Below are 18207 nucleotides of genomic sequence, written 5' to 3'. Positions count from 1 at the left end.
GAGTTGGACAAGCCTGTTTTAGGGTCTTCGTTGGCTTCAACACACGTTCTACACAACATCATCACAACATCATTAGTTTTCAGAAGGAGGATGAGGCAGGGCTGACTTTACCATGTGAACTTTCACCAATAATAAAGGTTTACACGTGACTGAAAGAAATTCTTACTTTGTGAGTGTGTCCTCAGTGGAAATTGGGCAGGGGGCGGTGGGACGATCTGGCACAAACATGGGTTAAACTCCACGCGGTAGGGCCCTGGGTGGGTTTGAATCTTCTTGCATTGTGGTAACAGTGCTAACCACTCAGCCACCACGGTGCCGTCAAATTGCAGCTTATGAAGCCAGATAATCAGATAATCCAACAAACTCTTGAACTCTTGTGGAAAGATGATCAATTACTTTGGGAAGACGGAGGATGGAGGATCTATAAGTCTTCTGAATCAGAACCACTTCAGCTGAAAACAGCCATCAGCCCTGCCCTGACTCGTTTGCCTCCATATGAAAACTGTTTGCTGGTAAATGAGTCTGTAATTTAGATCAGCAGTTTGTGTGGAAACTGAAGAGCTGGAAAACTGGATACACACCAAGAAAAGTTGATGTTTAATTACATGTAATCCAGAAACAATCACTCTGTTAAAACTGCCTTTCACCATTTTAACTGCTACAAATCTCTGAGGATATAAAGTTTTTAATCATCATTAGGTTTGTTTGTTTGTTCGTGTCTCCCTCATACAGATCTCCTCCAGAGCATCAAACAGACAATCATAGCCTTGAATTTAATGACAACATTCTGCTTCCTGAAGATGACGTCTTCACTTTTCATGTAGAACATTTGTTACTCTGTCGCTGCATATTCAGGTGCAAAATACAAAGGCAGTGCTCAGCCCGTTTGTCACCGCACATATGCACAAAATGTTCCTCCGAATGCAACTTTACAGTATTTTCATTTAGTCCAAATAGTTTGGACTGCTTATGATCCAGCAGGTTCCTGGTGACATTTTTAGGGTTAGGTTTTAAACCAATACTTGCTGATTTTTACCTGTGAGTCTTTGAATTAACTAGAAAATATTACTGCTCCTTTTTAAAAGCTTCCCTTGGTTTGGTTACTGGCAGTATTTTCACACTCTTTGTGAGCCCAGCCGGTGCTTGAGATCTACAGCACAGATCCAGTTAGCATAAATGAGGCCTGGCAGCCACTGATCAGCTACCCGTCTCTGTGTCAGTCCAAAATAAAAACAACAAAAACTATTAACCAAGGAGGAAACGATCCACCATGAATTCAGTTTTTAGCACTTCAAAGTCTGACACTAACCTGTGAGTCTGTGGGCGCTGATTCACTTTGCAGTCAGCCTGAAGTGGCTGTTAGCAGCGCTGCAGTTTTGGCACTTGGGCCTTTTGCTGCTTGCTCGTCATTAATGATGAGCGGGGATTTGCTGCTCGGCTCCCTCATTTTTTGAATCGTCTGGCCAGGCAGGCTGACAGGTCCTCTTTTAAATGTAAAAAAGTATCATGTGACTTGGATCACACTTTGTGCTTTTTATTCATTCGACCTGCAGTCTGCTGTCACGAGGCTCTGCACTGTAGCTGTTTCTCATCACACAACTTAATTTCTGATTATTCCAAGCATCAACAGATCATCTTTGTTTGTATGTCGGGAAAAGTTTATGCTGGGACTCATTAGTAATAAACTGTAATCTATACTGGATCACAAACAAACCACTGTGTTTGTTAGTCATGTACACTTTAATCAGTAATAAATATTCAGTCACTTGCAGCTGTGCTTCTCGGGGAAATGTTGCATGAAACGAATGGTTTACATGAAATCAGTCCAAGAAGCAGACATTACGAAAACTATAGAAGGTTCATGATTTTGTGTTCTGTATAATGTGACACGTGTTCGTCTCTGTAGGATCCTGACTCCCAGATGCCAGACATACTTTGGCACTATGGAGGCGAAACACTGCCTCCCTCTGGCTGCTGCGAACACAGACACCCACACGGCCCACACAAACACTGCCAGCACGCTCACGTGCTATTAATTCTTTAATTTGTTGGACTATTGTTCTGTCTGCTGGTTTTATTGTAACCACAGTGACAAAGGCTCCTGAACATGAGCCCATTATTACTCCTGATTCCTGCTGGCAGGGATGTAAACTTGCACAAAGCTCCATTTGCAATCCAGTCAACACTCTGACAGAATTTTAACTACTCTCATAGAAACACTTAAAGTTTAATCAGTTTGACTCCTGTCTTTTGTACTCAGAGGTCTGGATCCTGGATTTAGAGGGGAAAACACTTCCCGTCTGTTTTGGAAAGTTATAAATCTGTCCCCACATGTCAGAAACCGTTGGCTGGTCACAGAAACTCTCAGTGTGAAGATGAAACCTTAAATGGTGCAAAGGGAAGTTAATGCAGACTGCTCAAGCTCGGTGACCTGACTGTCGTTTCTGTAGTTAGACACATTTACCTCTGCAGTGGAGCTGCATGGTTGTACATCATCCCACATCAAAGTCATTAAAACCTTATATTGTGATGACCTTCAGACATTTCTCTATTTCTTTGGTGTAGAGGATCATGTTGTGATGTAACTATATCGACGACAGTAAACGCACACAGGATAAACAAACAGGTTTCACAGAATAATGGAGGCAGGTTCACAGAAGCTGAAGGTGTGCCACTTATTGTAACAAACAACTGTAAACTACAGCGATCAGCCACAACAACAGAACCACTAAAATATGAAGGAAATATTGTTTGGGTCCTGGCATTGATGTGGGTGTGGCTCTGACACATACCAGCCGTCAGATGGACGAAACCGAGCAATCGCCATCCACGGACGCACCACCCAACATCCTCAAAGGAACCAACCAATCCGCTGCAAGAATCCCAGTGCCAGACACCGCAGGACAACCACCCCCCACCACCACCCCAAGGTGGTGCGTCCATGCCCCAGTGGGAGTCATAGTGGTGACCGACACACTGTTAGGAATTCAGAGAACCAAACAAAAGCCCTGTACTGCACAAAAAACACCTCATCACCAACCGTGTAAAATAGAGAACAAATAACATTTGTTTTAAATAAAAATATATTTTCTCTTTAATTTAAATTACATTTGAGTCGACAAAGCACAGCAAAGGTCCTGAGATCCTTCATAGCAACAAGAAGCGAACCACAGTAGATCTGTGTAGGAATGTCTGAACAGTTTAACAATCGGAAACCTCGAAATTCGGGGTCTCACAGTCGCTCAGGGCGAGACGCTCGGAGGAAGTCGAACAGTCTCACGTGTTGTCGGTAAAAACTTGTCCCAGGATGGAGAGCCGAGCGCTGAACGGCTGAACGGAGCAGGACAGCAGAGGGGGCGTCTTCTTCTCTCCGGGTTTCAGAGCGATGCTCTCCGATTGGCTGCCCGGCTGTCCCTCTGTCTGTTTGGGAGGTGGTTTTGATTGGCTGCCGGGCTGCGACAGGGTGAGCAGGATGTCTTGGAGCTCCTGGTGGTCCTGGTCGTGCCGGCCGCAGCAGTACAGCGCCGCTGGGTCCAGAGGGTGAGCCTCCGTGTTGAAGATGAACCCCCCTGCCCCTAACACACACTCCCCCGACTCTCCACCCTCCTCCCACGACCCGTCCCCTCCGTCCCTCCGCCGTGCAGAAAGTGGGCGGGGTCAAAGAGCAGGTAGAGGTACTTGATGGTTTCAGCTAGAAAGAAGGACTCCATCCTGTTGTCCAGCTGGTGATCTCGCAGGTCTTTAACCTGCAGGAAGAAGAGCGAGGAAAACTTCACTCATGAGCTCTTTTTTTAGAAATCAGGAGCACTTCAAACTGATAACTGAGGCGAGCCAATCAAACTGATGGTGGGACTTACGCTGGCGTATCCACACGGCGTCTTGGCGATCTTCTCGATGGACTCCAGAGCGTCGAGGCCCAGCTGGAGATAGGTGTGATCACCTGTTGCCCTGAACAGGTACATGGCACTCTCGATTAGCTCTGAAACACGTACAGAAGAAGGAAGATCAGCGTTTGTCAGCTGGTCTGTCACTTAATGCTGCTCTGAAAACACAACCAAAAACTACACTTTTATTAAACCCAGATAACTGACATCAACTCCTCGAGGTTCATCTCCTCTATAGCTTTTAATGGCTGTCACCTGCTGCTGCGTTCAGGCCTCTTATAGCTTCTCCAACCAGACACTTACACCAACATTAGTGCATGCGTGCATAAATGTTTTATTAAACACGCGTAAACCCGATAAAAAGGTGGGGTTGTCCTGTAAGGTAGTAATAGATTTCTGAAGCTTTGGCTTGAGGGGGTGGGACATGATGACGGCTGAACTCAGGAGCAACACTGTGTGTGTATAATAATACTCAATAATTCACTCATTGGGGAAAAACAATGGTTTATTTTTGCTATAAAGCTCTGTGTTGTTGCCCATCTCTAAAAGCATTATTCACTTGCTGTTTAGTTCAGATTATCTCAAGATACTAAAACTCAACCAGCTGAAGGTTTCCACAGACGGACCTGTCAGAGGATTATTAACATTTGCTGTCTTTGTCTACAAATTGCTCACATAGCTGTCACAGGACTTTCAATGACACGTGTTTGAAATGACCCCGAAGACAGAAGGCGATAGGCTGAGGAGTCTGTTCGTGGACTGACCTGGTCTCAGTGGGTAGCCCTCTCTCTTATCCACAGTGTAACCCTGAGGGATGCTGTAAAACTCTGGCAGTCCTCCAAACTGTCTCCACACAGAATAATAATTCTGGAAAGTTCTCACGGCACTGTCCAGGTTTCCCAGCAGAGACTAAAACACAGATACAGATTTAACTTTGTTTATATGTTAACAGCCTCCAGTTAAAGACTGGGTTTGTGTGTTCACTCACCTGCAGGCCGGGCCAGAAGGCCTCCAGACTCTGGAAAATGGGCATGGACACGGTTCCTTTGTGCATCTGCACCCACAGGTACCAGTCGTCAAAGCGGGTGTAGTTCTGGATGGCTCGATCATACGCTGATAAAAGGCATCACAGGATCAGAGATCAGATGTGTGGTTTTCCTTCTGTTTGTTAGCACGGAGGCATCAAATGGAAGCTTTCACAAAACTTTTGCCAGAAAGTGCAGAAGTTATGCAGCTGGAACAATCAGACAAACCAACCCTGACGACTATTTACAGACTAGAAAAATTATTTTATTTGTCTCCACAAATTTATTTGTCTTCCTGTTTTAGTAAAACAGGAAATTGCTTAGCTGCTGTGAGGAGGAAGGAGAGCGCTGTGACGGTTACCCTGAAACATGCTGAGCAGCTCTTCATCCTGCAGCATAACGGCTCCTTTGACCAGATACTCGAAGTACGAGTCGACTCCCGCGCCAATACCGGCATCCTGAGCGACCCACTTCTTGGACACGATGTCGATGTGGTTCCCCACCTGGGCGGGCAGACAGGTGAGAGAAACAGGTAGGAGGGCTGTTCCTTTTTTATTAACTGATTCAGCTAAAAGCCAGCGAGCTCTGGCAGGATTGCTCCTTCATCAGCTCCAGGACTTTAGCACAATGCCCTCCACAGAAACTTTCTTATAAAATCAGCATATTTAAATGTTTTTGTTTTTATTTAAATTAATGTCACTGACTAGCCAAGGAAGCCTAGCTGACCTATCAGTGGCTCCATTCATTCTACTCTCCATTTTCAACACACCCTATACAAATGCTCATGTCAGGCCTTTTCTGACTTTAGCTGCCATGTTTGCACTTTTGGATGTGAGCAGACGGTTGTAGCAGACACTTTATTTACCAGTCCGATGTCAGATCTGGTCTTCCACAGGGCTCTCAGGGCTCGGCGGGCGACGTTCTCAAATGTCGGGTCTCCCGTTAGTCGACTCAGTGTGGCGAACTCCAGGATGAAGGTTCCCACGCCAGCGGTACAGGTGACCGGTGTCTCAGTGGGACTGACGCCACGCAGAAGGTTCACCGTACCGTACGGCATGCCGGTGGGAGTCTCAAACGCTGATTTATTGTTGAGACAAATTTCATTAATTTATTCATGTGTGCTTTTCAAAGTAGTTCATTAAAACTTTAGAGTCTGAAATGCCAGAACACACCAGGTAGCAGTTTCCTGGCGGCGTCCTCGGCCATCCTCAGCAGCGGTCCTGAGCAGGGCCACCCGGGCTCCAGCTCCATTCCCGCCCTCTTCGCCAAGAGATGGGCTGACAGCAGACCACCCACAACTACACACACACACACACACACACACACACACACTTTAACCTGAGGTGGACACGCTCCTTTTCCACAGCTCCTGGGCCCAGATGTGCAGCATTTATAAAACCAGCAGTTTAAATGTTGAACATGAGTTTCCTCTCAGACTCTGAATCGTCCGTCAGTACCTCTGATGTTGGTTTCAAACACGGACGCGTTGACGTCGATGTCGAAGTCGACGGTGTCTTGGAGGAGCGATGCCACTCGCTGGAACTCTGTATGGTTTCCCAAAACCTTCAGAGAGAGAACACATCGAACCACTGTCGGGTCACGGCACAGGAGTACGACATCTGCTCATCAGTGTTTGTTAAAGGTTCTGTAAATCTTACCAGCAGAGTGTCGAGGGCGTCAATCAGAGTGAGCGAGAAACTGTGGAGAAAAGAGCAGAAGGGGTTTTATTACTCTTAATGTTTCTGACAACTTAATAGAAGAACTTTTAACCTTACATAGTGTTTTCTTCTGAACCACTTTAATTGAAGAGGATATTTTCAATGTTTTACTTTGAAATTCTTTGTTCTTTATCTTTGTCTAAATGTAACTTCCTTCCCCCTGCATAAATACATAAACAAGAGAAAAATCATAATTGTATAATTTAATGTTAAAGCCACAATTTTTTAATGTGATGTGTGTAAAAAAGCTTGGAAAAAGCAGTAAATGCATTAAACTTTTCTAAGAGAAATCTGTCCTTGAATCCGTTAATTAAAGGGAAATAAAATTAACTAATTTCACCTGAATATACTAAATACATTCATAAATGTGACCTGATGGTTTCAGAAAGTGATAAAAATCACAGAAAGGTAAAAGAAATTCTTAAAGGTTCGGCGTGTGCTAACTGTGTCCTGTTGAGACAGGAAGTGTCTTATAACTACAAAATAAAAGAAACAAGAGCGCCCAGAGAGTTCAGATCTCCCTCAAAGGCACACGCTCTATTAAAACGGTGATGTTTTTATTAAGCATGCTGATGTCAGCATTGTTGGAAATCTTTTTGCGTCATTGTGAAGTCTATAACGTCAGATTAAACTAAGAAACTGCATGTGTCCCCCAATGACTAACATATCGATTTCAAATTGGGAGATGATTAATCGATTTTATTATCTTCACCCGTATGATTGGAGCAGAACTGACTGAAAACTTTGGCTTCTATCAGCTGTAGAAACTTGAGATTTTATATTCATGCTGTGTGACTTTGTGAAACTTTATGGGTCATCGTAACGTCGTAGGACCTTGTATTGAAATAATAGTGTATATACATAATAATACTCAACATGGTTTCTTTATTTTTTTTTTCAAGGTCAACTTTGACCTTAGGTGCTAACAGTGAAGGTCAAGGTCAAATGCTTAGCCAACCTAGATCCTCATGTCCCCTGAGGCCTGCTATAGTGTTGTGAAGTTTGAAAACAATCCATGAAAAGATTGTGAGTAATACAAAGTTTCTGCTGATTTTCACATGTTGTGACCTTGAACTTGACCCGATTTTTAACCTTAATTAAATCAGCTCGAGACTGTTGACGCTAAACAAACAAACAGACGGACTGAACCGATTACCTGCAATAACAGAAACAGAAAAAAATTAAACAGCAGTAAAGTGTACTTAACATTCAAATTTTTAAACTGCCTCACCTGCCCCAGGTGTCCTGTCCATCGCAGGTGAGAGGGCGGAGCTCATCATAGGGAAAGGCGTTGTCAAGGTAACTGTTGTAGGCGTGGTAGAACATGGATTTGATGCGCTGTCTGAGAGATGAAGTTTGTTACATTAAGGACGGGACAATTTATCAAAGCATTCAAATTTAGATGCCACTAATTCAGTGAAAATTGGATTCTGCAATTTTTCCCTCGTGTGAAAAATGTTAAACATCCAAGTACACAAATATTTCAACATATATTAAAATCAAAATGGAAACGCTCTGAAGCCAGATCAACTTTTTTAACAGAAATTCAGAAAAGCAAGCAAAAGAAACCACTTAACACTTAGAATAACTGTCAACGTTTTTCAAAATAAAAGCTTCTCACATTACTGACACAGGCAGACAAACACGCAAACAAATGAGAGCAGAATCGCTGTTTAAGGTTGTTTAGGACCAGTGTCCATTCTTTACATCACCTAAACAAATCTGTGTGCTTTCATCGAGACATTAAAAACTTTTGTGTTTCAGGTGAATTCAAAGCTTTTTAAAACAAACTGATTAACCTGTGAATATGTTGGGACTTCTCTTAATCATCAGTTTGAAATGATGCTTAAGTCAGTTTGCTTAAGTCAAAACCTTAAAAGAATGAAGGAGGCAGCATTCAAATTATGAGGCAAATGCAGCTGATAGTAGGATGAAATATTTCCACAAACAAAGTGTACCAACATCAAACCTGCCCACACCGACTGCTCAGGAACAGAATCAGTCAAACACAAAAAACAAATGAGAGACGATAAAGATGCAAATGAATTTCTGCGTCTGGAGTTATTTAATGTGCCGCAACTCGAACTTATCTTATATTGTTTTAATGCCACTGCTGCATATCATTAAATTTGGCATCTCTCTTCCACAGTTTGTTTTTTGTCTTGTTTGTTGTTTGTGGTCTTGAGTTCTTCCTCCCCACAGTCACCAACCTTTGCTCATATGGTCTGAGTGTGGTGTCTTTGTAAATAAAATACAATAAAACTACCCAAACAGCTGCCTGGACGCATTGATAAGATGACTGCTGAGTGGAAATACTTGCTTAGATAAAACATACAGTAAAAAACACTTTACAGTTATTATTTGATTATTGTGCTGAGGGAGTTTCCCCACTCTCAAACTCACAGTGGGATCCCAGACTAGTGTTAGCGTTAGCCCCTTCAGACACACGCACCCACCCTCAGACTCGCTCCAGCTGACGTGATGAAGGGAGGATGGGTGGTGTCTGCACAAAACTCAACTTTAAACCGAGTCCAGACGGAGCTGGTGTTCGTACCTGACAGCAGCCATCTCCTCCTCCGAGAACTGACGAGCCGCCGCATCGCTCAGCACCCACACCAGCAGCGCCGCGCACACGGGAGCGCGCATGTAGACAGACAGACGGACAGGTGAGACAGGTGGACTCGGACACAGATATCACCTGAAATTAAAGAACGGGGAAACACGCACGGAGCACAGAGAGAAGAGTCTGCTGTTGTTGTTATTCAGCGGTCAGGAAACAGGAAGTTAGTCATCTGCGCATGCGTCGAACCGGTGCGCTGACGAGGGCTTTCGACGTGGAATCTCATTGGACGTTTTTTTTAAATAAACCTTTATTAATAAACTGGTTACATGACAATGATGACAGTAAAGCCATTGAAATGACAAATAATAATATAACTGGACTGTAAAATGAATTATACAGATATGAATTAATAAAAAAAGTTTTATTTTAAAATTATGCTCCGTTGTATTTATTTTAGAGAACGTTTATTTCGTAGAGCTAAATATTTTTTCGAGCTGTTTCTTATTTTCATCTCTTATTTTATTAATTAAAATTATACGTATCTCTATTTATTTACATAATGAGTGAGTCAGTATTAAAAAGATAACTTTGCAAATATGGATGGACACACATTACAAAATACTGTACATTTACAGTAGTGTGGAAAGTCTCAAGGCCAGTGTTGGGCAAGTTACTTTGAAAAAGTAATTAATTATAGTTACGAGTTACTTCTTCAAAAAAGTAACTGAGTTAGTAACTGAGTTACAAGATTCTAAAAGTAATTAATTACTTGAAAAGTAACTATTGTGTTACTTTAAAAAAAAATTGTAACCCTCTGGGGTCCAGGGTATAATTGGCCATTTTTATCTACTTTTGATTTTCCCTCTACATTTTACCTTTAAAAACTATTTCTTTGCCTTGTTTGGTATCATCCTTTTCAGCACAACCTCATGTGTCTGAATTTACAGTTATGTTTTCATTTTGACATACTGTACTAACACAATTGATCTAAAATCAGACAAAAAACAAATTCCACGTAGAAAAGCTTTTTTACTGCAACAACCACAAACATGTTTATTGAATCATATTTCATAACTTTAAATGCAAATATAAACTGTCAAATTTTAAAATCTGATGCACAAGTTTTGCAACCAAAGTTATTTGCAGCCATTTACCTTTTACCCTTTTTAAAATAACCATTTCAAACTATTTACAGAACAATCAGGTGTTCTGCATTCAATAAGATGCCACACAAATTATTTGTACCACTCCAAAAAAAAATTTCTGTCCACTATAAAGGAGAACATCACAGCCTGATACCTGCACACAGCAGTCACCTCATTGTTCTGACACACAACACCAAACTATATACAACACTACAAAATTACTACACAAGACAACACATTAACTACACGCTAAATGTCACATCTCTCTCACATCTCTCTCGCCGTCACTCCTAAAACTTCCCCCTCTTTCTAAACAACCAAATGTCATGTTGCCATATCATTTTTTGATTGGTCGACATGGTGCATTTCTCCACCAACACGAACGGGGTGGGGTTTTTTGTTTTTTTTTTGTCTTAAGCAGAGAGTGCTCGCTAGCGCTGTCGTTAGACAGTAAACATGATGAAACTATTGAGGAAAAAACGCCGCGTATATATTGTTTATCATGACTCTGGCATTTTCTTGCTAGTAACGGTAACGGCGTTGTAACGATAGGAATAGTAATTAGATTACTCGTTACTGAAAAAAGTAACGCCGTTATTGCCATCACTGCTCAAGGCGCCTTTCATTTCTTTGTTTTGTTATCAAAGAGCCAAACATACATACATGCAGAGATACATACACAGACCTGCCCACTACAGAAAACACAGAGTATATGGATACCCTGAACAGCATGGCAGACTTTAGCAAAAGACCTACAGCTATGTAATCTCTATCATTGCACATTAACTGAATACTTCCATTTATTACTGCTCCACTGTATTTTAGAGTGACAAATTTTTCCTCCAATCAGAAGAACTATATGAGATGTTCTGTAAAAATAAAGCCATTTTAGTTTCAGAGCTTATCACAAAGCTACTATTTAACTAACTGAAGCACACCTGAGGCGAGCCTAGTTTGGACTGTACGATGATGTGAACAGCTGAAGGTGATCGATGTCAAACAGACATTTCTATGAAAGCAGTGAGAATGAGTTCAGAAACTGAGACAACTAGACAGCAGGGAAGGCAAAGATCCCTGCGCTCACTGATCCCTGCCCTCACTGTTCCCTGCGCTCACTGATGTGGGAATGGATCATGGACCAATGGAAATTGTGACCACGTTACCTTAACACAGTCTGCTCTGATGTCAGAGGATTAAAACAAAAATGGCCTGTATTTATATAGCGCTTTCTAGTCCCTAAGGACCCCAAAGCGCTTTACATATCCAGACATCCACCCATTCACACACACATTCACACACTGGTGATGGCAAGCTATGTTGTAGCCACAGCCACCCTGGGGTGCACTGACAGAGGCGTTCAAGTTCTAGACTTAGACTCAATAATTGATGAGAATATCTTTGAATTTTACATTTAATTATACATTTTTGTGGTATACAGTGTGTGAAAGTCTTGAGTCTCACATCTTCCTTTATATTTTCAAACATTCATCTTTCAGCTGCTGGCAGTCTGACGCTGCTCTCTCTCCTGTTTCTCTTAAATGACACTGAATGTGCAGCTTTGTGATGGAGCTGGTAGCAGGTATCCACATGCATACATTGCTGCCTTATGATCATTCCTTACACATTTCCTTTATGTTCATTCAGGAAAGATCATCACATCCCAACAGCATTAGTAAAGCTCCAGTGTTACATCATCCAGCCAGTATCAGTTAGTATGACACGAAATAACCTCACAAGCAAATATTCTCCTTTTAATAACTTTGCATGATGTCAACATTAAAGTGTTCATGTATAACCTCCTGAGTTATTTCCTCATCTGAGTGTGTGCAGTCACAGATACGAGCAGAACAAACAAGAATGGAGAAACTTGTTCTGTTCATCGCCGCTGCATCAGGCAAGTGTTTTAAGGTGTTTCCATATTTGCTGTAATGAAAACAGAATGATAGCTGGATTAGATAGCTACAGTATATCAGTGACAGTAATACTGGATATGCTTTTACTGCTGGAATAAGTTCAGACTACACTGAAATCTAATTATAAAAAGTCAAGTTACTTTTTAAAAGTGATCATGCATGTCTGTCACTGCAGGGCTGTGGGCCGTGTCCTTAAATCCTGAACGTCAGTACCATTTTGTTTATGAGCAGAAGAACTGGACTGAAGCACTGAGTCACTGCAGACTGTATTACACAGACCTGGCCAACATAGAAAACATGGAGGACGTGAAGACCCTGAATGACATGGTGGACTTGAACAAATTTGATAAATCTGCAGACAGCTATGTAAGTTCACTCTCTCTGTTTAACTGAAACATCTTTTTAACACTGGCAGTTCAAATACTTGTACATTCACGTATTTAATTTTTCTCTGCAATATTCCCTTGTTCCTGTTTTTTTCTTATTGTACGTTTATGTGATGTGTTAATCATCTCTACTAAACCTGGCCCCCACAATCACTCGATCTAAATTGAAATGCCTTGGTGTTGTTATTCCACAGCCTTTACAGTAGTATAGTTTTTTATATTATGTAATGAAATACCCTTGAACGTCAGGGTTTATCTATAAACTTTCAAACTAACAAACTTTGTCTTTAAAAACCTTGTTTACAAATATTTCTCCAATATTTAAAAAGATAGTGTACCACTAATCAGAAAAGCCAGGGATGTCACTCGTTAATCGTTGCTTACAGCGAGCCTGGATCGGGTTGTACAATGACGTGAACAGCTGGAGGTGGTCGAGGTCGGACAGCGATCTCTACAGAAGTGATGAGGCTGAGTTCAGAAACTGGAAGCCTGGACAACCAGACAACGAAGGGGGACACGAACTTTGTGCTGAGATTTTTGTCAGTGGAGAATGGAATGATAAACGCTGTGACAAAACCCTTAGTGCAATCTGCTCTGATGTCAGAGGTGAGGATCTCAATCTGTGCACAACCGTGAAACAAATCATGCACACTTCAGTTCTTGACTTAACAACCTTTGGATCTATTTGTCTCAGTGGTAGCTAACATGAAGATATCCATCATTTTTTTTACCTTTTAGAAATTAATTTTCTTCTTCCTTTGGTCCATTTTCAGGGCAAAATGTGACATTTGTGTTCATCGACAAAACGATGACATGGACCCAGGCTCAGAGCTACTGCAGAGCTCATCACACAGACCTGGCCAGTGTGAGGAACATGTCAGAGAATCAGAGGGTAAAGGAGTTGGTGCCTGCTGAAGATCGACCAGTCTGGATCGGCCTTTTCAGAGATTCCTGGAAGTGGACAGATGGAAGGACCTCCACATTTAGATACTGGAAAACAAAAGAACCAAATAACCAATACTGGAGAGAGAATTGTGTGGCAGCATACTTTAAACATTCTGGAAACTGGGAGGACTGGAACTGTGACTGGAACAAGCCATTTGTCTGCTACAGTGGTAAGCCATGATTCAGACAGTCTTTAGCTACATCTACACACAGCTGCATGCATGCAGTGTGTTTAGCTTGAAAACAAAACAGAAGTAATTCATACAAAAGTTTTGCTGGAAAGTTGGACTTTAAAACTACTAATGCATCAAATTCTGTGTAGCCAGGCAGCACATCCAGTGGGTGTTTATTGTGAGCGCACAGAAAGCAGCTTTCAGTGAAAAAAACCTCACTGGCTAACTGTGAACCTTACTTTTCTCTTTTAAAAAGAGCCTGTTTACAAGCAAGCGGTGAGACTCAGGCTGGAGAAAAACGCTCACCTGGATCTGAATCGTGCTGCTGTGATGGATGACATGCTGAAGCTGGTAATTTTTTATTTTTTTTAGTTTCATATTCTTTTGTTTTTGGTTTGGCAACAAGAGTTCCAGTTTACATACAAGTCAGAACTTCTCAACGAAAAACAGATTTTAAATCAATCGACATGTGATTGAAGTACAGACTTACAGATTTATTTCAGGGGACTCAACAAAAGTACTGAGCTGTTTAACTATTAGTCATTTTCAACTTAGATAGCCAGATTTCCAAGGTAACTGGACGATCCAACATACTGTTAAATATATGGATTTTTTAAAAGTTGATGAAATCTTTTGCAGTCAGTGATTTCCTGAAGTCTGGAATACATGGACATCATTGAATGCTGTCTTTCCTCCTTTGTGTTGCTCAGCTGCAGCCGTGTTTCATTCCTGCTTGTTTGTGGGTTTCTCTGCCTTCACTTTGGTCTTGAGAAACTCTTGGGTTGCTTTTGCAGTTTGCTTTGGCCCATCATCCATTCGCACTGTGAACCTCTGTCCCTTCAGTTCTGCAGGTTCTCTGACTGAACCTGAGCTGAGAGTACACTTCATGATTCATCCTGCTACTTCTCTCATCAGCCACATCATCATAAACTGGTGGCAGCCACACATGATGTGATGTTCTTCAGATTGTAAGCGCTGTCTTTCATTCGCTGGTACACATTATTCTTGGTCTCATCTGTTTCCAAAGACTGTTTGCAGAACTCTGGAGGTTTTTTCAGATGTTATATTTTTCCTGTCTTTGCTTTGGCTTGACCCCTGTGCTGTGTAACAAGACCAGTATGTTTGCCACAACAGATTGTAAATATTAACAGAAATTATTTTGTTCTCACTAAAAAGAAGACACCAGTTTGGCATGTGCTTCCTCTCCTGTCTCCCTAAGGCTTGGTAAAAGGCCCAGCACTGATAATTATTATAGTGGCCTAAATAGTAATTATACTTTGGAAAATATGATAACAATACAGGACAGGGGTGTCCAACTCCAGGCCTCGAGGGCCGGTGTCCTGCAGGTTTTAGATGTGTCCTTGATCCAACACAGCTGATTGAAATGTTCTCCAGAGGCCTGGTAACGAACTAATCATTTGATTCAGGTGTGTTGACCCAGGGTGAGATCTAAAACCTGCAGGACACCGGCTCTCGAGGCCTGGAGTTGGACACCCCTGGTATAGGACATATTTTTCTCGTAAAAGAAGAAAATTGTAGTCAAGAATTGACTCTATTAAAGTTTAACAGATTACATTTTCTGTGTGTCTCAGGTCAAACAGAAGCTCCAGGCCCAGGGGGTTAGAGGGGACATCAACCTGAGCTGGAGGAAGCAGTCAGATGGAAACGTTTTTCACAGCGACACAAAGAAAACAAAGAAGATAAAAATCCCTTAAGGAAAGATAAAAGCTTTGAATGTTGCATTATTTATCTTGAAAGATTTTTTTCTTCCTTGTCCATTCTCCATACTTTTGTTATTTTCCAATCAGCGTCACTAATGTTCATACTAATGTTGAGTGTAAGCTGCTTCTTCATTGCATATGTATTTTATAATCAGGTTTAATTCATGCCTCTTTGCACTGAGCTCTGGATTCAAACTGTCTCACTTCTGATTCTCACCAAAAATAATTTCACATGTAACAATTTGTGTGTGTGTTTTCTATTCATTCATGTAACTGTTAGTTCATTTATTTATTTTTCTCTGTCTTTTTTTTTTTGTTAACCTCTTTGTTGTGATGTGGTGGACATTCCTAAACCTCCATGAGTTCAGGCTCAACTTCAATCCAATTATATCCTGTACGCTCTCACTTGAACTCGTCCGGCTTGACCTCTGACTGGTCCCTGTCCCTCTTCTCACAGTGTCCTGTGTGGCCTTCAAATCTCCAGCAAACACAGGCCCAACTCAGCTGTTTCTTCTTCTCTGTTTCTTCTCTGTTGATCTTTTCAGTCTTTTCTTGTAGGTTAACTCCCAGCATGGCAAATATCGCACCCAGCATTAACTTATCACATGGACCACACCGGATCCAGAAATATCAACACAATTGTATATCCACACATACACAACTGATTCTTCACTTGTATCACAGCACATCCAGTAATATCATCAGAATTACTTCAACATGGTAAACACTGATTTTCCTTTAAAATCAATTTTCCATTAAAACTCAAGATCACAGCTGACTCGATTCTCTGAAATCCTGAGTCACTTAGACACCTTGCCCAACTCAAGGCGTCCTTTTGTCGGACTTCCACGTCCGAAATTACTCTTTTTACTGACAAATAAGTGTCCCACAAAATGATCCTCTGATCATTAGCTATTTTTAACCAAGGTCCCAGGTCTTGGCAGGTAGCTGGACCTGGAGTATGCCCACGCCGGAGCTCCTATTGGACGTCTCCAATAGGGAGGAGGTCTCCACCTCTGAACTTGAAATGACGCTTATTAAACCATAAACTGACTCATAAACTCTTATATTCTCTTCTTCTTAATCACACATTGGTCTCTTTTCTCTTTTACCATGAAATCTCACATTACTTTTAAATCAGTACTGTTGTTCTCAAAGTTTCATTATCTTTACTTCAAAGCTTTACTTTATTCTCAAGACTTTAGTTTTACCACTACTGAGCCAATTTAATAGTTAAGATCATCAACTCAGTGAACAGATAATTTAGAATTCATCCAATATGCACAGATTTGCTTTTTCTCTGAACAGGTGCCTTTAAATGTGCCTTTAAATCCTTTTAGACCGGTCTTCTGTTCGCCTCATATCAGATCCAACCTTCGGCCACATTTGTTCTCTCTGTTGCACGAAGAACCGGGCGGAAACACCAAATATTAAACCTGATTCTTTGATCCCCATGATGGAACAGAGAAAACCCGACTCATAGTGGTCAAAACATTTTATATTTCTTTTTTATTCAATCATCTTCCGGAAGAGAGAGTCCTGCACAGCCCCAAAAGCCCGTTGCAGAAACTCTAACATTAGAATCATAAACTGTGTCTCATATAGGTGTTATTTTGGTACTTTACACGTCACAGTTTCGATACCAACATTCCTTATATTGTACAAGTTCCTCTTTTCTGTCTGGCTTCCTGTATTTATTAATATACTTGTATAGCTCTACACTAACTTCCTGTTTTTCAGTCTGGCTGAGCACTTAGTTTATGAGTCAAAAGTGACCTTGCTTTACAAACCTTCATTATTAAAGTACATAAAACCATATAATAAGAAAATACGCACTAAGGATATATTAATTACATGACACATAACTGGAGGGTCGTGTGCCTGGCGGGACTGTCGATCGAGGACGCTGAAGATATCTACCTATTCGGAACCATGATAACAGGGTTCTTGCTTATCGGAGCTGGCTTGGCCCTGCCTTATCGGAGAATTAAGAAAGCGGAACCGGCTGTTCAAACCCCCACAAGGCTGCCCACTGGGATTGAAATGATGGGACGAGGCACGACTTCTCAAAATGGGCTCAGTGAGTGTAGCATGGTTAAGATCTTGGAGAAACTTACGGCTGCCGTGAATACTCAGAATAAGACCTCTGAGCGAAAGTTGGATCACATCTTGGAGCAGCTCACTGCGGTCGTGAGGTCTCAGAATCTGCTCTCTGAGCACAAGAATGACAAGACCACGGAGCGCAAGTTTGATAACATCATGGAGAAGCTCGCGGCTCTCCAACGGGAGATTGAGAGACCAGTGTGGTGTCGAAGTGTTAGAGAACAGCTTTGAAATTCTCATGAGTTGTTCGCATAAAAGAAAAAACCACCATCACTTCATGCGGCTATACCTTCGGCGCCAGCTGCGGTCTCTAGGCTGGAGCCGAACAAAAACTCCCTGATAACAGACTGTGCTTAGACTGTTCCTCCCATCCCATGCAAGGCCACCTGGGTTGGCTGGAAGACTGTTTACTTAGCCTGGCAGGGCGAAGGACACTGTCTCAGTTGAACTCTGGACACGCACACACATACATATACACTGATATGCACACACTCATCCCCCCTCCCTTTCCAAACGCCTTCGATGCTTGTTTCCTGCTGGGGAACACGGCGGGTCTGAGCCCGCGCTGGAATGGTAGCTGCTGTGTCTGCTTCGGATTACTCCTCACCCCCCACCCAACCCTGTGGCTTCT

At 41.9% G+C, this 18207-nt stretch overlaps 2 protein-coding genes across 2 annotated transcripts; one reads left to right on the top strand and one right to left on the bottom strand.

The window, feature by feature from the left end:
* Positions 1-1721: 1721 nt before the first annotated feature.
* edem2 (ER degradation enhancer, mannosidase alpha-like 2) lies at positions 1722-9451 on the bottom strand. The gene is given in 12 exon segments (XM_003446007.5): positions 1722-3621; positions 3624-3746; positions 3858-3979; positions 4649-4793; positions 4873-4997; positions 5271-5412; positions 5775-5986; positions 6082-6207; positions 6367-6472; positions 6568-6607; positions 7859-7969; positions 9182-9451. Coding segments are annotated over 12 exon segments (1689 nt in total). The 5' UTR covers positions 9274-9451; the 3' UTR covers positions 1722-3276.
* Positions 9452-11696: 2245 nt separating this feature from the next.
* LOC102078770 (macrophage mannose receptor 1) lies at positions 11697-17582 on the top strand. The gene is made up of 6 exons (XM_005477876.4): positions 11697-12229; positions 12424-12614; positions 13021-13240; positions 13408-13749; positions 14009-14103; positions 15345-17582. The coding sequence occupies exons 1-6, from the start codon at positions 12193-12195 to the stop codon at positions 15465-15467; spliced, it is 1008 nt and encodes a 335-aa protein (XP_005477933.2). The 5' UTR covers positions 11697-12192; the 3' UTR covers positions 15468-17582.
* The last annotated feature ends 625 nt before the right edge of the window (positions 17583-18207 follow it).

The sequence above is a fragment of the Oreochromis niloticus genome, linkage group LG20 (genome assembly GCF_001858045.2).
Source record: "Oreochromis niloticus isolate F11D_XX linkage group LG20, O_niloticus_UMD_NMBU, whole genome shotgun sequence".
In the NCBI taxonomy this organism is placed as follows: domain Eukaryota; kingdom Metazoa; phylum Chordata; class Actinopteri; order Cichliformes; family Cichlidae; genus Oreochromis; species Oreochromis niloticus.
This window is presented reverse-complemented; position numbering and strand designations above follow the sequence as displayed.

Bases quoted from the DNA above. Each gene is read 5' to 3' on its own strand.
- LOC102078770 (XM_005477876.4), top strand. From the start codon at position 12,193: ATGGAGAAACTTGTTCTGTTCATCGCCGCTGCATCAG. The intron at 13,241-13,407 runs GTGAGGATCTCA...GTCCATTTTCAG, and splicing joins AATCTGCTCTGATGTCAGAG to GGCAAAATGTGACATTTGTG. The intron at 13,750-14,008 runs GTAAGCCATGAT...TCTTTTAAAAAG, and splicing joins GCCATTTGTCTGCTACAGTG to AGCCTGTTTACAAGCAAGCG.